The following is a 21,031-nucleotide window of genomic DNA, read 5'->3' on the forward strand; positions in this document are numbered from 1 at the left end:
TTTACTGGGGGCATATACCTAAACAAACCATGATTTAACACAGTTCTCAGCGAGCATATGTAAGTTAACATACACGAGAGTATATAGGGAGATGGGGGTTTCTTTTTCGCCAATACACCAGTCTAGGGGAAATTATTTGAAAAGTAGATCTAAACATCAATTGTAACTTGTAGGTCAAGGTAGGCAGAAGCCCGGGAATTGGTTGCAATACAAAGGAAAGCTATGGTAAATTCTCTGTGCTTAGCAACATGCACGGCATCATTTGGTTCACTTTTCTCTGAATATTGTGCTATGCAGGCATATAGATGCATGAACACAAATATTCCAAAGCCTCTGAAGTTTCTATCTCGTGGTGAGATCAAAACCCTGTTCCAGAGCAACATTCAAAATGTGCTGAAAATGTTTTCTTGCAACTTTCTTTTCTTGTCCTTGGAACTGCAGTACTTACTTCAAGAGGTCTTTGTCCTTGTTCAGGTGCTGGAAAAAGGATGGCTCACAGATGAGCTGATTTTCTTGACAAACCTGCTTACATGATTTCCCAGACCCAGCAATTTTAACCTGAAGGGCACTTAATGGGGGCCACATCACTTGCCCGTGACAGAAATCCTGAAAAAAAGTACATTTCATAATGACAGGGCAAAAAGTGATTTTACTCAATACGCTGTTGTTACTCAAAGCTTCAATCTCCAGACGGTTCAATCAAGACTAAGGTAACCAGCATGGATCTCAGGACTGCCTAGATCTCCGCCAAATGTATAATCTTGTTTCAGGCTCCTGTCTGAAACTTGAAAGCCACCACCACTCAGGGTAAACACAGCTAGATGGACCAATGTTTGGTTTTAGTAGAAGGCAGCTTTTAATGTATGTTTTCTGTCTAAAAATGTGGGACCCCCAAGGCAATGAACAGCAGCCAACTAATAAAATAAAAATATTAAAAGAGCACTGAAAATGGCTCAGCAACAACAAAAAAGCATCACCAAGCAATCTATTAGAGGTGTGCACTGACCACAAGATTTGTTTTGGACGCTGATAAGAGTGCTTTATAAAATAGCCCTCTACCAGTTAGTTTACTGGTTAAGTGAAATTAGTTGCACAACTGTGAGCTTTAGTCTATTCCAGTTCTATTCAACAGAGAACAAGCATTGGTAATATAGTGGCATACACATGGAGAACATACCTGTTTCTCTATGAAAACATTCATTCTCTGGAGCATCCCCTCACATGTGAATTCAAAGGGCAGGTAAGGTTCAATCTGTTAAAATAAAATGTGCAGGTTAGTTCCTTCTTTTTAAAAAATATTATCCAAGGCACCACTGTAACATATGTTTGTGCAGGTGCTCAGGTATTAGTTATGAAGTTGTTAAGTAAGGCATCTGCCATTACTTGAAACTATATAAACACTCGGCAACTTTCACACCCGTAGTATTTCCTAGCCCAGTTTCCCCTACCATTAAAGCTCTCAGCTACCAGAGAAATAATTTTGTGCTTTTTTGATCTGTAACTCCCCACCCCCACCCCCCGAAGCTTCTTATTTGCTCAGGATGCATAGTAAAATGGCATCTGCTTTAACAAAGTACAATCTATACATATATTCAAACATGACATTCTAGCTATATTGGATGGGCAGGGCTGCGGAGTTACCAGCTGAGTGCCCCCCCCCCCAGTTTCAAGTTCTTAACAGGATATAAACAGTCTATCTTTTGAAATAATGTCATTCATATTTTGCATATTGCATGGTATTTGCAATATATAGGTTTTGCATATTCATGGATCTTATATAATGATCCATGTGAGTTTGCAACAAGCTTTAATTCATCATAGCCAAAAAACATAGAAAGTTTTATTTTTGTTGGATTATTTAAGGCTTTTAGTTTCATATTGAGCTCTTTCTGATAAATCTCACACTATCGTATGTTTCTATTCCATATTTATGCATTGATTTACAAATGCAGTGGGTGGTTTTTTTTTAAAAAAAATCAACAACACACAAAACTGTTAACCTTTTGATTCAAAATTGCTTTCACTGCCTTCTCAACTTCAGAGAGGTCATTGATGTTTACAGTCCAAACATGAGGCTTCCCGATGTAAACTTCAGCATAGGGGTGTTGAGATGTTAACTGAAAGAAAAACGATCAAATGTCATCTTTCCGGGAATAGTGTTCATTTCAGTAGGCAAATTTCAATAAGATGCAAAATGTGTAGATAACATAACACTCGAGCCATTTATTCCTTTGTTTTCAAAGCTTTGCTCACGTCATCATAGTCACCAAAAATGAATTATCTGTCAAGATTTCCTTAGAACCTAATCATTGAAATATGGGGCAAGTAACTAGATAAGTGTCAGGGACAGTGTAATGCATCTTGAAAAAGGGAAGCAGACAGTCTAGTGTATCTTGCAATAAAGCATCCTAACATTCTGATACTAAATTCTGACCTCTCTAGTATCTCTTGCCAAGCTAATTAGTATTTATATGAGAATTGTATGCTCAGTCATTTCCATTTGTGTCAAAGCTGGAAGACTTGATAAGATTGCTTAATTTGTAGCTTATTTACTTAACGTTTTGAAAAACTTAATACAGCTTAAAAAACAAATTCAGAGCATATGCTATCTAAGCCATCTCTTTTTTTATTTTACCTTCATGGTGTTCCAAAACATTCTGCACCCACTCTTTCTATAACCCCCTATTACCTTGCTTCAAAATATTATAGGCACTGTTTACTTCTTTAGGAACTGTTCCCACCTGAATTGGCTTTCTCCTGCAGCCACTTCCTTGCCTGATATTATGCATTTGGCAGAGATGCATATGAGGTCATGTAAAGCACTGCCATGCACATGTCCCAGCCCCTTGGTAGCCCATGAGTCTGTAGTCCACGAGTCATCACCTCCTGTACTTCTAGATAGCCTCGTTCTTCTAAAAGCCTTCAGAATTAATGCTACAGAGTTATAGTGCTGGGCATTATGCCCAAAATACTCCACTGTTTGATGATTCTTAATGTTAGCTAAAGGCTGGCGAGACCTTGCTTCCTGCCCAGTGAAGGCTAAAAGGCAGCTAACACATGTGTAGATAAATGAGGAGCCTTCAATCCTAATCTCCCTTGCTTTACTTTCTGAATGTCATATTTACAAAGCCAATTCTTGCTGTTGACACATATTTTGAGGACAAATCCTTATCAGCTTATATTTGCTGCCTGTACAGAGTGAAATCACCTTGTAAACCAAATGTTTCTTTTACAAGAAAGAGGCTATTGCCACTCAAGCAGTTTATGAAAAGAATTGGTTCCCCTCCCCAATGCTATGTTTATCCCTTTTATTAAATTAATGGCCCCCTCTGACTGCCCTTTCTAGGAACTAAAACAGCTAAACAAATATTCTTTATATTGATTTAAATACAAATATCTTCATAGAATTTTATTTACACTCTTTTAATAGGCTATGTGCTGTCAGCATACAGGATTCAGGTGGTGATGACTGTACAATATTCAGGTGGTGATGACTGTAAATATTGAGGAACAAGCTGTTATTTCCAAGTAACAAGAAGTATGCTCAGGAGTGAACACGTGGACTCTATTATCTATGGCAGGGGTCGGCAGTGTTTTTTGAGGCCGTTCTGGTCCACTCCCCAGCAGACCTCTCAGTGCTGGAGCGTGCGCACCCGTGAGTGCTCTCAAGCTATTTCCAGGTTGGAAGAGCGCCAGAAATAGTATGTGTGCATGCGCACAGGCGCTCCTCCATCCCAGAAGTGCGCACTTCCATCCCAGAAGTGTGCCCTGCGACGAGAGAAAAAATGGCACTGCAAAAAAAAGCACGGAATCCCCACACCAATCCACAGAACGGCCGTGGGCCAGTTCAGGAAACTCATGGGCCAGAACCGGCCCATGAGCCTTAGGTTGTCAGCCTCTGATCTATGGGAAGGGAGTAGGGTATGCAAACAAGCCCTGGCCCAATATCTGCATCCACCTCACCCCCTTCACTTAATCCCTGACTATCCCTGTGTTTGAATTTGAGTAGAATCCTGATCAGGAACCTTGAAATGTGTGGCTGCAAGTAAAAGTTCACTGTAGACCTCCATCACCCAACACAGGGAAGGTTTGGGAGGGGGGTGCAAGGACCTTGCCCCTAAAGTCTAGCAAAATAATTCAAGTGGTTTGGTGTTGTTTTTTTCTTTCCTTGCTGGAAATTGGACAGAGTTTATCTTTCTTGCATTTAATGTACATAAAGCTAAATAAATGTACAAACACACCTCACAAAAAAACAACAACCTGTGGCCTGCTTAAAATTACACTATTAAGATTTTCATACATTGATTTTTGTTTTTAACAATGAGGATTTCCTGTGTAAACTGAATCAATTGAAAGAATTGAGCACTGATACTATTCTAGATACAAATGTCTAAAAGTAATTGCAGGAGATAGGCTCAGAAGGAAACAATCTCAGATCAAGAGTTTGCTATGGCAATAGCAATGAAATCCCATACTTGGATGCTTGGAAATTTTAAAAAAAGGATGTGCTACAAAAGCTACTGTTGAAATTTCCAACCAGCAGTACACACAATAGAAAATTGTGAATATGGATATTGATTGCTTACCTCTCGGAGTGTTGGCTTGCCTTTGAAGAAATCTGTGTTTTTGCTGCTTTTGGGTGGATTAAATTTTGGATTCAGAAATGCACATCCATTTGCAATGGCCTCTAGAGGGGCAGGTCCCTCATATGGAAAACCAAGACCAACAAAGAGCTGTAAAATAGAAACACTCATAACATTAGCCTTTACTTCCTTTTCTCTGCTACATTTTATTTCTGTGTTGGGCATTATTCCCTTTCCTGATTAGTTTTAAACTGTAAAATTTGGTTAGCTTACTTTATAACTTATTTTATGCAATGTTGCATGGATTGATTCTTTTGTATTTATTATTGACACAAGGACACGTGGTTTGGGGAGGCTGCCTGTGGCATAACAGGAGGGTCAACCTGGACGTAACTCACAAAGTAAGGCAGCTTCCTACCCTATCCAAGATGCTCTCTGACGACTGCCAAAGGTGCTTGCTTTTGCAACATGCCACTCACCTGAAAGAGCCATGAAAATATACTGCAAACCTGATAACCTTTTTATAATGGGCAAAAGTGAAAATGATGAAACCCTTTTCTAAAATATTTTTAGATTTCTTTACAGCCAAAAGCACAGTGAAAAATGTGAAGCAAGGCACACTGTCTTTCCATTATTGGGAGAATGTATTTTCACCCACTTTCTTGGTAACATATATCACCAAGTCCTAAGCTTTGACCAATGTTCACTTCATCCACAACCACAATTCACAGACCTTAAGATATTCTAGGCCCATCACAGAGTAATAGAACCACATTAGACCCTGGCATAAGGAGAAAACATGTCCTTGGGGAGTTAGCAAAAACTTTGCTTGAACTTGTGCCGCACAATGATTACTACACAAATGGCTTAAAATGTCTTGCATAGAGTAGCCGAACAGGGTGACATTCTTGAATAAGCATATTCTTCAAACAGCACTAGACTTCCAAAGACCAACGGCAGGTGGCAGCAAAGTTTGCAGGAATGTGCACTTAGTCTACAACAGCAAGTCCAGCTCAAACTACATGGAAAGCTGTGTGAAAAGGCTGTTCTTGGAAACTGTTTAGCATAAGAGATGAAAGAAGGGAGTGTGAGTGGTCTGCAAAAAGTCACCCGAAAGAAAGTTGCATAGAAGTATCTGGTCTTATAGACCATTTTGTCCAACCCCAGCCTGATGCAGGAAACCGAGAGCTACATGGCTACGCCTCAGACATCTACAGGAGTGCTATCCTGCCCCCTTGGTCTTCTCTCCTTTGCCTAAACCAGGTTTCCCCAAACTTGGGTCTCCAACTGTTTTTTGACTACCACTCCCATCATCCCTAGCTAGCAGTGGTCAGAGATGATGCGAAATGTAGTCCAAAAACAGCTAGAGACCCAAGTTTGGGAAACTGGACTAAATATTCCCAGTTCTTTTAACCCAAAGAAGGCTAACCTGTTGGCCTCCAGGTATTGTTGAACTCCAATGACCATCAGCCAGCATGTCCAATCATCAGAGATGATGGCAGCTGCAGTCCAAAGACACCTGAAGAGGCGCAGACTCCAATCCCTGACTTGACCTTACCTCATAAAACTTGTTTTTTTATAAAAGGTAAAGGGACCCCTGACCATTAGGTCCAGTCGTGACTGACTCTGGGGTGCGGCGCTCATCTCACTTTATTGGCCGAGGTCATTAGTCATGTGCCCAGCATGACTAAGCCGCTTCTGGCAAACCAGAGCAGCGCACGGAAACGCTGTTTACCTTCCCACCGGAGCAGTACCTATTTATCTACTTGCACTTTGATGTGCTTTCAAACTGCTAGGTTGGCAGGAGCTAGGACCGAGCAACGGGAGCTCACCCCATCGCGGGGATTCGAACCGCCTACCTTCTGATTGGCAAGCCCTAGGCTCTGTGGTTTAACCCACAGCGCCACCCGCATCCCTGTTTTTTTATACTGCTCACTATAATCATTATTCTCATCTAAACCACTCCACTCTGTTCACATCTTTATTAAAGTGTAGCACCCAGAAATGGGACACTGAACTCCAGGGGGGTCTGATTAGTGAATAAAATGGAACTTAATTACTTTACTTTCCATGTCCTGGAAACGATGACTCTATTGATGCAGTCTGAAGCCAATTTTTTCTTTTTTGCCGCTGCATCATGTTGCTGACTCATTTCAGCATGTGGCTGGCTACAATCCTGAGGTCCTGTTTGCATGAACTACTGCCAAGTGAGAATCATCTGTCCTATACCTGTTCATTTGATTTCTCTCACACTGAAGAACTTTGCCTTAGTTTTTGCCGAACTTCGCTTGGTCAGCTTCAGCCCAGTTTTCCATCCTGTCAATGTCAACTTGAATTTTATTTTAATCTTCTGAGAGGTTCTCCCTCCTACTTTTGTGTCATTTGCAAATGTGGTGACTCATTCCACCCCTTGATATATATAAAAAGTTGAAGCCACAACCCTGCAACACCTCACTTGAAATCTCATTCCAGTCTGATAAGGAACTACTAATGAGTACAATTTCACACCAGCTGTGAATCCACCTGACAGCACTGTCATTTAGCCTGCATTTAAACAGTTTGCTAACCAAGGTACAATGGGGGACTTTGTCAAAGTCTCTGCTAAAATATAGACATATCATGAGCATCCCACAACCCACAAAACCAGTAACTCAACAAAGATGATAAATTTATTCTGGCAAGATAATTAATTACAAAATTATATATGTTTCTACTAATACTGCATTCTTATCAAGTTGCTTTCAATCTGACTCCTTTATAATATATAAAAAAATCCTTCAGTAGCACCTTAAAGACCAACTAAGTTTTTATTTTGGTATGAGCTTTCGTGTGCATGCATGAAACTGGTAATGAAACTGGACTGACTGGTATGTAGTTTCCTTGATTCAGCTTTCACTACCCTTTTTGAAAATTGGGCAGTTCTGCCTCTTCTCACTTGTTTTCCAGGATTTCTCAATTATTATAGACAAATGTTCTCAAAGTACATCAGTGAGTTCCTTTAGTACTTTAGGATGCAATTTGTCTGGCCATCAATACTTGAACTCGGGCATCTTTGTTTCTATTGACTAATTCCTTATCTATCTGAACTGCAATCCTGACCTTCATTAATGCTAATTATGCAAGGTTTCACACTTCCTCTTTTGAGAGAAGATGAATGTAAGATCAAATTTAAGCAATGCTGCCTTCTCTGTGTCACCCTTTAGCATTTCACCATTCTTACTGAGAAGTCCATTGTACGGACCTGAAAAACCCTTTCTGTTGCTCTCAGCATCTCTAGCCAGCTTCAGCTCATTCTAGCTTTCCTGACACTGTCCCTACTAGTCTGGATTCCTTGTCTGCACTTGTCCTTTGTTACCTGTCCTCCCTTTATAAATGACCTTTTTATTTTTAGCTCCTCACTATACTTTTTGTGAAGCCACATTGCCTTTTGTATACCTCTCTCTCAATCTCTCTTAGCTGTGCCTCCCTTCTTCAGGAACTCTCGGCCACCTGAAGAATTTCCCTATCTAGTATTTCTCTGAGCTTATTAAAATCAGGGTTTCCCCCCTGAAATTCAACTCATTCGCTTTTGATGAATTTGAGAATTATTTGGCCACTTTCTCAAAAAGTTTCTGCTACTTAAATGTCCTGACTTTCTCTTTTTTACTGGTTTCAATCTTCCTTACTCTTTCAATCTTCCTTACTGGTTTCAATCTTCCTTACTCCATCCCCCTCTCTTCTGAAAAAAGGAAGTCCTCAGCAAGTATGGCCACATGAATGGGTCTTTCCAGCCATCACACTTTCAGCAAATTGCCACATCTAAAAGTCTACGGATGACTTTGGAACCTCATATGACTGGGGAAAAGTGTAATCATTTGAAGGCACCTTTGTTGAGCTTCCATGCACAAATCTTGATTCGGACATCCTGCAATGATCTTTGCCATTGGAGCAGGGGCAAGTTTTAATCCCCAAAAGCTCCTGGCAAGGACTGATGCTGATAATTATTAACTTGTAAATCTTAAGTGGGCATAATTCAGGCTCTTTTGAGATGAACAATACTGGATATTAAAGCAACAAATTTTTAGTATAGATTATGAATATACCTCTTCAAAAGAAAAATAGGGCAAAGTGCCATCTGGCTGAAAAATGTTATAACCCTTATTACAGAGTGCCTTTTGTGGAGAGGCTGACAGTGAAATACAGGAAAAGAAAACCTAACAAAACCTACTGATATATCAAACTGCATTATGAGTTCCCACTCTTTTTTTTTTTAAAGCAGATTTAATGGGCTCAACATTTACAGAGAACAACCTGATCTATTTCTGCATTCCCATGCAGCAAACAAAAAAGGTAGACAAGTCTGATAAGCAATTAAATTATATCTTTTAATTAGCAGCAGCAGAAACATGGCCAAACCATTAATTAAAGGACTTTAAAATGTCACCAACAATTCAGCAGTGGCTGAGTTTTAATTAGTTACAGAAAATGATACTGGATGGGTAGATAAGCATTCTCCACTTTTTACCTTGACACTGTTGAAATATCTTTTCTGTTCTATATGCTGTCAACTTATTTAACAAAAGCTCCTTAGGGGAGAGTGTGCAGCTCACATGTCTTGACAGCACAGGGACTTCTGTTACCACTTAATAATAAATACAGCACCAACTGTCCTCCACTCATATTAAATAGCTGCTACCATCTGTGAAGTATAACTTGGAAGTAACTACACCACATACTTCACCAAGTGGATCAAAATTATAAGCAGCACACACCATTGTTTCAATAAGAAAGGAAATTATTTTACTGAGTGATGTTTTGCTTCTTTCAAAAAGATCCCATGCAAGCAAATCCTTTTAGCCGTTTTGAAAGAATATTTTCAGTATTTTTGTGGGGAATGTTGTTTGCTTTTTTGGCAGGAACACACATGTATTTGGTGTTTAATACTTTTGAAATATTAATATTTTTCTCGAATTTTTTTCATTTGTACTGTCTGCATTTGCATTATTTTGTATTCACATTTATTTGTTTGTACTTTGTGCGCTGCCTTGGGAACCTTTTCAGGCTGATAGGCAAATAAAAAAATAGCATAACAGAAACACAACATAACAGAATAAACAGCTATTTGTGTGTATTTGTGTGAGAGGGATTTTACTTCAAGTTTGCTGAGCCATATTCTGAAGTGAATTTGTGTAGGAGAAGAGTTTCTGAAATCACCAAACAAACTTGGTTCTCATGCATGCAAAGCTTGGAAGGGGTAGATTTAACAGTGAAAGCTTTCATTTTTCTAAACAAACTTCACACACATATGAAGCACCATCCCAATGAGAAATTGAAACCAGTGGAATCTTTGGGACACTGGACATTGGCAAATGTTTAAAGCTGTTATGGTACAATGAGCATAATGTGCCAGGCGTTTCATTTGGGGCGGAGGGGGGGAGTAAATGCATTTGAATCCACATGTATTTTAATCTTTTCTTTTTCTTTTTTTGCATACAAGCCAACTTACCTTTGTCCCTCTCAGCAGGAACTGCAAATCTCGGCCACTGAGGATGCCATGGTTTTTAACATAGCTGGGCATGTAGACAGTACTTGTCCCGTGGACAGTTCCATGAACTTCTGTATAGGTATGAATGACATCCAAATAAGCTTTCTTATCCTAGTAAGGAAACATAAGCCAACCAAAATTGAGTCTTCACATAATGCAGAGGCCTATCTATCTAATGACCCACCACCACTACACAATACAATATCTCATGCTGCTCCAAGACTTCCCTGATCCTACTGCGCAGGATTTCAAGGGGCAAAGGGGCTGTAGCAGTGGTCAGATCAGCAAAAAATGCTGCTCCACCTACTGCTGCAGTGCCCCATCAGTACTCCCACCATTGGAACCAGTTAAAATCTAAGTTCTTATTTCACCAAGGAGACTGGCTATACTAAGTTTTGGGCCCCACACATCTGAGCCACACAAAATAATTTCTGATCCTCTCCCAAATTTAACTCCGCCTATGCAAGTGCTTTGAAGAAAAAGAATCCCTCTCTTCTTCCCCAGTTCACAAAAGCTTAATGGTAGAGTCATGCTGCTCTTTACATACATAGTGGCATTTAAAAATTCTTCTCCCGATTGAGCCACAAAGTCTCTTGGTTTCCCTCCATATACTAGGACTTGGAGCAATGTGGAAAACTAGGTGCTTTGTTTGGGAGAAATTTATTTCATTAAAAAAAAACACCTTGACCTGCTTTCCTCTTCTCTAGAACTCATTCAAAGATGGATTGTGAAGTGCTCAGTATAGAATAACCCTTGAAACATATTGCATGAATGAGACTTCTCAACTGTGTAGATCAGCAACCTCAAAGTCTGATTTCTAGTTGAGAAATAAATGTACCCTTTGTCTTCAGTGGGATCAGAAAGCACAAGCTTGTGTTTTGCATCTTTTAGTTCCATCACATGCAACAGCAACACACTATTCCCTGTATGTTGGTTAAAAGCCATGCACAGATGCTCATTCAAAGGTTACAGGAGACTAGGAAGAATCTTCCTGCCTTGAGCCTTGTAAAATCCAAGCATCTTCACATATATTTGAATTATCAGTTTAAGAACACAAAAGACACTAGCTATTACATCTTCTAACGAAGAATAAATATATTGTAAGAAGTTTTATTTAATTAAAATTTATTTCAAAAGTTCAATACCACATTTCATTCTTTTGGGGGTTTTCATGATGGTGTATGATCAGTGATCTTAACAGGGCAATAGGACAATAAATAAAATCCAGAAAGTGAAACCTCCAACCCATTAAAATGATTGTGGAAACAAAAACATTTTGCTTCCAAAATGGTCCCTCCCCCATGGCAACACTGGTGCCATGCCAGCCAAGCCTCTTTTTTGGGGTGTGTGTGTGTGTGTTTTGTAGTTGACTGTCTACCACTGAAAAATCCTTCTCTATTGCTGTTTAAGATCACACATCCAGTGAAGGAGGAGGTGATGATTTGGTCTTCCCTTTGGTCTTAAAAAATTGTCCTCCTTTTTGGACTACAACAATTAGTTTCTGATCCCAAGATATCAGCAGTCTTCAGCACCCCTTCCTTGAAGATGCTTCCACTTAGCTTTCCTTGGAGCTCAGATCTCTTTGCCTTGCTCACTTCCCTACTATAGTACAGACAGCCAGTTCCTGGGCTTATCTGTAAATTCCAAACCCTGTCTTCATGAAAACCCAAGCCAGAAAAAAAAACAAAATTAAACAGCTTGGCTTAATTTTTCTGATCTCATGAAACTCAATGAGGTTGGAGTTGTTTTTTTAAAGGCAAATTCTTCCTCAAAGAGAAGTGTGCCTAATTAACTTGTTTTGTATGGTTGTTAGTTTTTAAAATTGTATTGTGTTCTTGATGTAACCCATGTTTAGACCTTATGGTGAAGGGTGGGTAGGAAATTTTAATAATGGTGCTGATGATGACAACAACAATTCTAGCATCTACAAACCCTCACACATTATTTAAATGACTGTGGTCTTTGAAATAGAGCTTGAATCAAGATCAGTATGGGGCTGCTCAGACAGATGCTAAGGTGAGATTAAAGCTCTTGGTTGTTCCTTTGATCAAGCAAGATGCATTCCCAGGTGATGGGTACTATGAGAACACCTTCAACACACACAACCCATTCACACTGCTCCTTTAAATCTCTGTGCTTTGAAGGAAAAACGTGGAGGGGGGCATTTGGGATCAACCAACAGGCTGTAGGAGCATGCATTGCATTGCTCCATACTTTCAACACATCCCTCCAACATTTCTCCTTCAAAACTCTGCAGAGAATTGAAGGAGAAACTCAAGGGTGTGGGTGGGAGAGAGGGAGAGAGAGAGAGAGCCCTTTGTAAACATCCCCATTGGTGAATGTTTACAAAAGGGCTATTTTAAAGCCCCACGGTTTGTTTTGAAGTCCAATCAACGATGGAGTGTGTGTGTCTTCAAAAGGAAGAATCTCTCAACATCACTACGATAGCAACTATCAACTTCAGTCCATGGTGGGGTATGTGTGAGAGAGAGATAAGTATCTAGCCAGAAAAGACTGCCCACCCCTGCTCCATAGGAATGTTAATATTCTAATCAAAGGGTTTTAGAGCACAATGTGATTACTGTGAATGTAATAGTAAATCATGTCATATTTTCTTTTGTACAGTATTATAAATTTTAATTTCTTAATCCTTTTAGAATTTACAATACTTTTTTTAATTTCAAGGATTAGCTCACACACCAAATGAATTATCTAAGATAAAAAAGAGAAAGAGGTTGGTGGGGGGGGGGTGGAGAGAGAGCGAGTAAAGGCGCTCACTGGTCTTGGGAAAACACGCATTAAAACACACACATAAGGCACCGGCTTCCCATAACCGGGAGACTGATGGAGGGCGAGTGCAGTCTCTATGAAGATTTAACTGGCGGTGGTGGTATCTCATTACCACAGGTGGACAAACGGTGGACTCGCACACAGCCCTCCTCACAAGAGAGGCTGCTGGTGCTGGAGGAGGGGGGAGGCTTCATCTCACAAGAATGTTTCAAACCCCACCTCCCACTCCTGGCAGGAAGGCAGCGTGGCACCACCAGGGACAAGGGGCGCTGCAGCACTTTCCTCAACCCCCCCGTTAAACTCACCATTTCTGCAGTGGCCGTTGAAGGGAGAGGAGGGAGAGAAAGCAAAGGAGCCCACCTGCCTGCCTCCCCCGCTCATTTCCCCCCCAGCCTTCGCTTTCGTTCCACTTTGTTCCCATGAGAAGCCTCCGCCATGTTCCGTCTCTCTTTCTCTCTCTCTCTGTCTCACAACGCGGCACAGCTCTTTTCTATGCTTCTCCTCCTCGTCTTCACTGCCTCAGCACCTCGCTTGCCCCCCCCCCAACTTGGGTGCACAGAGCCCACAGCAGAAGAGTGCCACGGGCTCTTCTGCTGCAGGCAGCTCTGTGCAAGTTCGGGCGATCGTTGATCGAGGAAGCGAGCCAGAAAAAAACTCTCTGGCTCACGCCTCGGTTTAAATAGCCATCCCCCCCCCAAGCCGGCGGATTGGCTGGCTGGAACTTTGACGTGGCCGGGACCTCCAGTGCTGCTCGCTGCCATGGCGCTCGCCATGTTGCCTTGCCAGAAGTCCCCAGGCATCATTCCGGGGACATATTTTGTCCAGGGACAGATTGGTGAATCCGGGGACATCTGGTAACCCTACGCTAACCCATAAATAGTACCTCAGGTTAAGAACTTTGCTTCAGGATGAGAACAGAAATTGTGTGGCGGTGGCACGGCAGCGGCAGTGGGAGGCCCCATTAGCTAAAGTGGTACCTCGGGTTAAGAACAGTTTCAGGTTAAGAATGGACCTCCAGAACGAATTAAGTTCTTAACCCGAGGTACCACTGTATTTGATTGGGAGCCGCCCAGAGTGGAAGGGGAAACCCAGCCAGATGGGCAGGGTATAAATAATAAATTATTATTATTATGACTGCCTTGTATGCACCTAGTCCTGTCCTCAGCAAGGGTAATGATCAGGCATAGCTCCATTGCCTAGGCCTTACCTTCCAGTGAACAGGGATGCCTTCCTGACCCTGTCTCATGCCAGGGCCTTACAACTCTAGGCACGAGGTATCCAGGCTAAGGGCCCCACAACTCAGAACATCAGGCCTCCAAAATGCCCAACGAGGCCAAAGGGGGCGTGGTACAAACCCCACAGCCACTCCCCCGATAGAGATGTTTATGTGTGTGCAGACCTCTACATGCACGTCCATGCATCTTATCTCTTCCTGGCCAGGTGCAAATGACACTCCAGGGGTGCAGTGCTGCACAGCCAGAGGGAACTTCATTTGCCAAGGCTTTTTTAGAGAAAAGCTAGGCTCCGAACACTAAACTCTACCGCAGAGCAGCAAAAGAGCGGTTCTTATTACTCCGGCAGAACCAGCAGCTGCTTTCTTCTTGACAGCTACAATAAACTTGCCATTTACTGATGGCACTTCTGTTGATCATCAAATACACAACTGTTATTACTTTGTGCCAATTATTTTCCACCTACAACCCTCCTCCGTATGCAAGACCTTTCACATCAGAGAATGGGATGACAAAGCCTGATGCGTTTCTCCCTCTTAAAGCAACATTAAACTGGAAAATATAATCATGTGTGTGGAGAGGCGTACAATTTTCAATGGGAAAGGGGCAAATTTCCACAAGCTTTCTTTATGGTAATCAGCTGCAGAAACATAGGGAGGAAAGAAAGAATACAGTACAAGTGTTCTGTTTTAAATGGAGATAGTAAGAAGGAGGATGTAAAGCTGGCTGAGCCATCAACTTGGCAACCTACAATTAGCAAAAATGTGCATTATTTAAAAATTATGCAGGTCACCTCCACAGAATAGTAATCCTGTTAATCAATGATCTGCTAAAAGCCACAGGAACAAAGTGCAATCTGGCTATACTCTGTGCGTGGGGGGAGCCCAAGCATTACCTCACTGCTCGATTGTCACCGCACCAGGCAGTCTTGTTCTATAGCTCTATGTTCTGACTTCTCATAGAATTCAATGGAAAACAAGAGAACAGGGGTAGCCAACATGGCACTCTCCAGATGTTGTTGGACTACAACTCCCAGAATTCCTGACCACTGCCCATGCTGGCTGGGGCTGATGTCTGCAACATCTGGAGAGCATCATGCTGCCGATACCTGTACTGGAAGCATTTTTAAAAAAATAACTATTGCTACACAGCTGGATACATGGTTGGAGACCACAGCACATGCTTTTTAAAAGGTAAGTGCAGGATTTCTAAAAGATATATAAAAGTGTGCATGTATCTAAGGTCTATTTTCCAGTGAGTTGGTAAATCGTTCACGATTTAATGGAATTTTTCTCTGTACAAAAGACAAAACAAAACCCTCCATGTAGAAAGCTAGACCTAAAGGAGCTAGTCTAGCTTTCTCCTGCACAGTTTCCGATGTATTATGATGCCATTTAGTGGAGCAGCGTTCAAGCATGTCAGTTTCACTTGCAGGATTAAACGCTACAACCCAGACACAGCACCCAACATTTTGTTAGCAATCTGCTTTAGGTGGAATTGACCAGTAATTCTAGCCAAGGGATACCTATCATAGTGCCCTGCAGATGTTGATAGACTAAAACTCCCATCATCCTTGGCTGGGGCTGATGGGAATAGGTGTCCAACTCGGTTGGGATGACATCATGTTGGCTACCCCTCTCCTCTAGTCTTTAGTTCTGTATTCCATAACGACTCTGCAGATGTGACTACAGATAGGAAAATAAAAAGTCTTGCTATTGTTACAAGATTAAATGAGACAAACTTCAGGAAAGATTTGAAGCAGGTGAACATGATTGGGGACAATTTTGTTATTTTTAAAATGTCACATTTAATGCAGCAAGATGTGTGGAACTAGAAGTTAATTGTAACTCTCAATAGCAGATACTTTTTCAAAATCTCACGAGGGAATATGGTAGAATCTTAAATCTATCTATGTTTTCTCTTTTCAATCCTGCTTAATGCCGAAGCATACAAAAAGAGCTTCTGAGTGCCAGTGATATAAATTCAATTTGGCAGAAGGATATGTTATTCCTTCTTGGATTTCATTCTCAATAATACAGCTTCTGTAAAACAAATTACATTCCCAGAAACACATGTGTAAACTGCTATTTCCTCAAACAGGTGCCAACTGAGTGGAATCTTGTGAAATATTTTGTCTCTATTGCACAAGGAAGAGTCTTTCTATTCATATCCCTATTCCACGCTGTCACAGGCGCGGTAGCGGCTACTCTAGAGTAACGACTCCTCAAAGCGTTGTCTTTTCATGCTTTTATTCAGTGCTGATTATTTACAGTGCAGAACAGTGCTATGTACATGTTGTCAGTTAGGGGTCAGAACCTCCGAATGGAGGTTTGCGCGTTTTCTTCCAGCAAAGTAGTCTAGGGATACTGAATCTCCGCCCCCGTCGTTTCCTGCGCAATTCCGGGGTCGGCGGGATCGGCCTTCTTCCCTTGCCTCCCACTTCCCTTCCCACACTAGGCATGGGCTCTGCTACCTTGCCTGAGCCTCGGTCACCACTTCCTGAGTCGCCGCTGGAGATATCTCCCTCCCCACTAGCACTAGCGCTGGGCGACAAGCTGGTACTTAAGATGGGAGGGACCTGCCTGTAGCTTCTGTCCCTCACACACGCCATCTAACTAAATAGATTCCGTCTATTAGGAAGAATGCATGCATTTGCTACACAATCCTTACAATCCTAATATATTTTGTTCTGAAACACCCTCGTCATCTAGCCATGGCTTTGGAACAACCCTAGGATTATCTCACAATCAGGGTGAGTGGCTTTTCTGTGCATGGCATCACAGCTAAATTTCATAAACACAATCAAGGACAAACTAGAGGTGATGATTGTGCTGCAATTTTAATCACCCCCAAATTCTTACTCGCTTTTGAACATAGCATTCTTAGTTCTGGTGCTCAAGCACTTTATCACTGTTTATAAGCTATATAAAGACATAAACCTGGTGTAGCACAGATAATTAAGGAATGAATATAGCACAAGGTAGTGAGCCTCAAAAGAACCACTGTATAAAGACAGCATGACAAATACTCAGCCTTATTTTATAGATAAAAATGTGACTATACAAATGCAGTCATTACTATGAAATCTGGGCTGGCGCAGATGTAAATCTGGGTTTACCTTAATTACAGTTGAAAATTCTTCCAAAGAACTATTTAATCATTATTTGCAGATTCAAGAGATTGACTCTTTATTTGCAAACATATGTTAAGCAAGGAACGAACAAACAGTACAAACTTTGGAGAGTAGGATTCAAATTCAGTAGGTTGAAAATATAATATTCATTCCCTGCATCTCTTATTTATCTACCTATGCTTGTGAAGGTGTAGGCAAAACAGCACCACCCATGCAGACTTGAGGTAATCGTGATGTTTGCAGATGCCGGGGGGGGGGGGGCGGACCAAAATCCACCTGCCTTTAGGAATGGAACTGGGAGACTGTATCTACTTCACACCCTAAAAACATCCCCAAATGGAGAACCCTTGTGACAAAACAAGCCACTGAGTGCTGAGCACTCTCAGTGAGCACAGAATATTAACTGACTGATACTAACTGAGGAAAACCAGACTAGTGGAAGGAGCAATGGAATGGATTGGCTGGAACTCTGAGTGAAAGCACAGCACACTCTAACGTTTTCTTGCCGGTCGCCACTTGTTATATGCCTATTAACAATTTGCAGAACATTTTTTTCTAGGGATGCTCAATGGCACATAGTACTGGCACCTCCTCCCCACCCCCACCCCAGTTAAAAGTGCAGCATGTACTGTAACAACTTAATGATGAGTACCAACACCTTTTTTCCCTATATTAAAAAGCAATGACTGTTTGGTATAAATCAGCAGCTCCCTTCCCCCAAATTTGGAGAGGTAGGATCCCCGATGAGCTTTTCTGTGTGTATCATTAGTAAACTGGAGAAGATGAATGTATGGGAGCCTGCAATCCCAAATGTTTGAGGAAGAAACTCTATTCTCCTGAATACAAACAAATACCATTTTTTCTCTCCTGTCCACCAATGCCACACACTGTTCACATTCTGCAGCAAGTTCTATCCACCTATTATCAGTTTTGCCTGTTAGGTAAAGGGGTAAAGGGGCCCCTGACCATCAGGTCCAGTCGTGTCCGACTCTGGGGTTGCGGCGCTCATCTCGCTCTATAGGCCGAGGGAGCCGGCGTTTGCCCGCAGACAGCTTCCGGGTCATGTGGCCAGCATGACAAAGCCGCTTCTGGCGAACCAGAGCAGCACACGGAAACGCCGTTTACCTTCCCGCCGGAGCGGTCCCTATTTATCTACTTGCACTTTGATGTGCTTTCGAACTGCTAGGTGGGCAGGAGCTGGGACCGAGCAACGGGAGCTCACCCCGTCGCAGGGATTCGAACCGCCGACCTTCTGATCAGCAAGCCCTAGACTCTGCGGTTTAACCCACAGCGCCACCTGGGTCCCTTTTTTTTCTCTCCTGTCCACCAATGCCACACACTGTTCACATTCTGCAGCAAGTTCTATCCACCTATTATCAGTTTTGCCTGTTACAACTGTTCATTTAACAGTTGGGAACCTGGAGATGTGTAATGATCAGGAGGCTGCTGTCACTGCCCTTACCCTTACAAGCATGCATCCTCCAGATGGTCTTTAATTAGGCTAGGAAGATGGGTAACATGTAACACAGAACAAGCGGCACTAGAAAATTTTCATCCCCCGAGAAAGGCAAAGATCTAAGGATTCAAGGAGGATTCCCTAATCATTTCAGCAGATGTATCTGTATAGTGGGTAGACCAGGGGAGTGAGAGAAGGGCAAACACTATACTGGTTAAGATAATATTTTATCTTTTCCACAGTGAGTTAACATGCAAGGAGACATTCATTGACATTTCTGGAAAGAGCTATTTAACAGATGGAGCATTTAACAACGGATACAAATATGCTGGATATGGCAGACAAATTGACAGGGAGGAAAGGAAGGAACCAAAGGAGGGAGCTGGGGGGAAATAAACTGAAAGAAAAATCTGAAAATAAGTCTGATACATCTTTTTCACTAAAAACCCAAGTCTATCTTACAGGCTATTCTTCTGATGTACTACTAATCACATCAGGAAATACACTAATAGTACTCAGTTTTTATTGAGGCTTTTAAAAGTCTCCTAGTACTGATAATAGAACAGAATGCATAATCACAAAAGCTGAAAATGAATTAACAGTTTCCAATGCTGCTAAGATGTGTACTCTAGCACAAGGAGCACACTCTAAAATCCTAGAGTGTTCGTAAATGAGGATGAAAAAGTTAATGAATCTTTTTCTTCTAAAATCACAATGAAAGCAGCACAACTACCACTTAAATATTAAGAAAATAATAATTCTGCTCAAGAACCATGGGCAAATATAGGACAATCAAAACCTCAAGATGCTGCTAAACAAATGAAATGAATATACAGACAGCTGCCACACAGAGAAAAAGGCTTAATAGGCCTCCAGGCTTTGTAATGGGCAGGCAAAATAGGCTGGCAAAGGGGCAACTAGACATTTATCATTCTCTCTGTGTCTCTTTTCTTCTGCCATGGCGCCTTATTGAAGTGGGCTTAACCTAGCAGATTTATCCCTATGGGACGTATAATGAGAAATGCTTTCACCGAGAAGGTTTGTACACTGTGGCTTTAAATCACTGGGAAATCCCAGGAAATTACTACAGTACGGATGAAGAAACTACGTGTCCAAGGTCTGTACTAAGAGCTCTCATGGTTTTCTGCTGCTAGCCAGAACTAAGATGCCCCACAAAACTCAAATAATTTGTGAAACCCTTGAAAATTGAAATGACACCTGTACTCCTAAATTTGTACTCTTAAATCCTTAGTCTGGCATGTTTCTATAATGAACTGAGCAACAGCTTAAGATAACCACGTACACTAGTTTTTCCTTAAGGAACAATATTTTAATTACACAAAGAAATTATAAGAGCTGCTTTAGCACTAGATAATGTACATGTGCACCCACACACATCATGTTTGCCATCATGTTAAAAGTTTCTATATGCATCTGTACACCACTGCATACATGCATGTATGACAGCTTGAATTGGCTGTGGCTTCCTAAATATTCTAAATGCAACACTGTAAATCAGTATTCCCCCAACAACTTCTAGCATCACTGATGGGAGTTATAGTTCAAGACGGCACCCTGCGAGAGGGCACCAAGTTCAGGGAAGCTGGTATACACCATACACCCACCCATTAATTTTTTGGGATTTATTCAACAATTTCCCAGGATGCCTACACATTCTAATCCAGCGTTTCTCAACCGCTGTTCCGCGGCACACTGGTGTGCCGCGACGTGCCGCGACGAGAAGGGCAATTTGCATTGTCACGTGCCTGGCGGCCGCCAATATACAGCACTAAACCCGCCGGAAAGCAATATGTCTCCTCCTCTTTCCCAAAGCTCAGTGCAAACGAGCCTGGCGGCCGCCAATAAACAACACTGACCCACCGGAAAGCAATATTTGGCAAGTGTTTCTTACAATCATAATTATAATATAGGGCGGCACAGAGTTAAATTTTTAAACTTTTTTAATGGTGGTGTGCCTCGTGATTTTTTTCACGGAACAAGTGTGCCGTGGCCCAAAAAAGGTTGAGAAACACTGTATCTACGAAGCAGCTTTTAGTCATAGGTTAATGGCAAAAAAGGGTGATGTACCTGGTTGACTGAGTGTCCTCTAATAGTTTAAAACAGAGTAGCATCCACTCTATGACATCTGTGGCTGCGTGTGCATAATAAGATCCTGGTCTAATAAGCCAGCATATATACAGTTGATATGCATCTCCTCTACCCCTCCCTTCACTTGAACGGTGAAACAAACCAGATAAATTCTCCTTTGGTCTGAATAAAGGAGTATGGCTAATAGCTTCCAAACAAGCCAGA

The 21,031-nt window shown here is 41.6% G+C and overlaps 1 protein-coding gene across 2 annotated transcripts in view; it reads right to left on the reverse strand.

Annotated features, from left to right (window-relative positions):
• Positions 1-21,031, reverse strand: part of MGAT5 (alpha-1,6-mannosylglycoprotein 6-beta-N-acetylglucosaminyltransferase) — a 114,271-nt gene that overhangs the window by 4,966 nt on the left and 88,274 nt on the right. For both annotated transcript variants that reach the window (XM_035130388.3, XM_060279337.2), the window contains 5 exons: positions 10,069-10,218; positions 4,587-4,733; positions 2,001-2,117; positions 1,178-1,252; positions 449-606 (listed from right to left, as the gene is read on the reverse strand). In XM_035130388.3, coding sequence (XP_034986279.1) covers positions 449-606; positions 1,178-1,252; positions 2,001-2,117; positions 4,587-4,733; positions 10,069-10,218 — 647 coding nt within the window. The remainder of the gene's footprint in view (positions 1-448; positions 607-1,177; positions 1,253-2,000; positions 2,118-4,586; positions 4,734-10,068; positions 10,219-21,031) is intronic.

The sequence above is a fragment of the Zootoca vivipara genome, chromosome 1 (assembly GCF_965207765.1).
Source record: "Zootoca vivipara chromosome 1, rZooViv2.hap1.1, whole genome shotgun sequence".
Classification (NCBI taxonomy): Eukaryota; Metazoa; Chordata; class Lepidosauria; order Squamata; family Lacertidae; genus Zootoca; species Zootoca vivipara.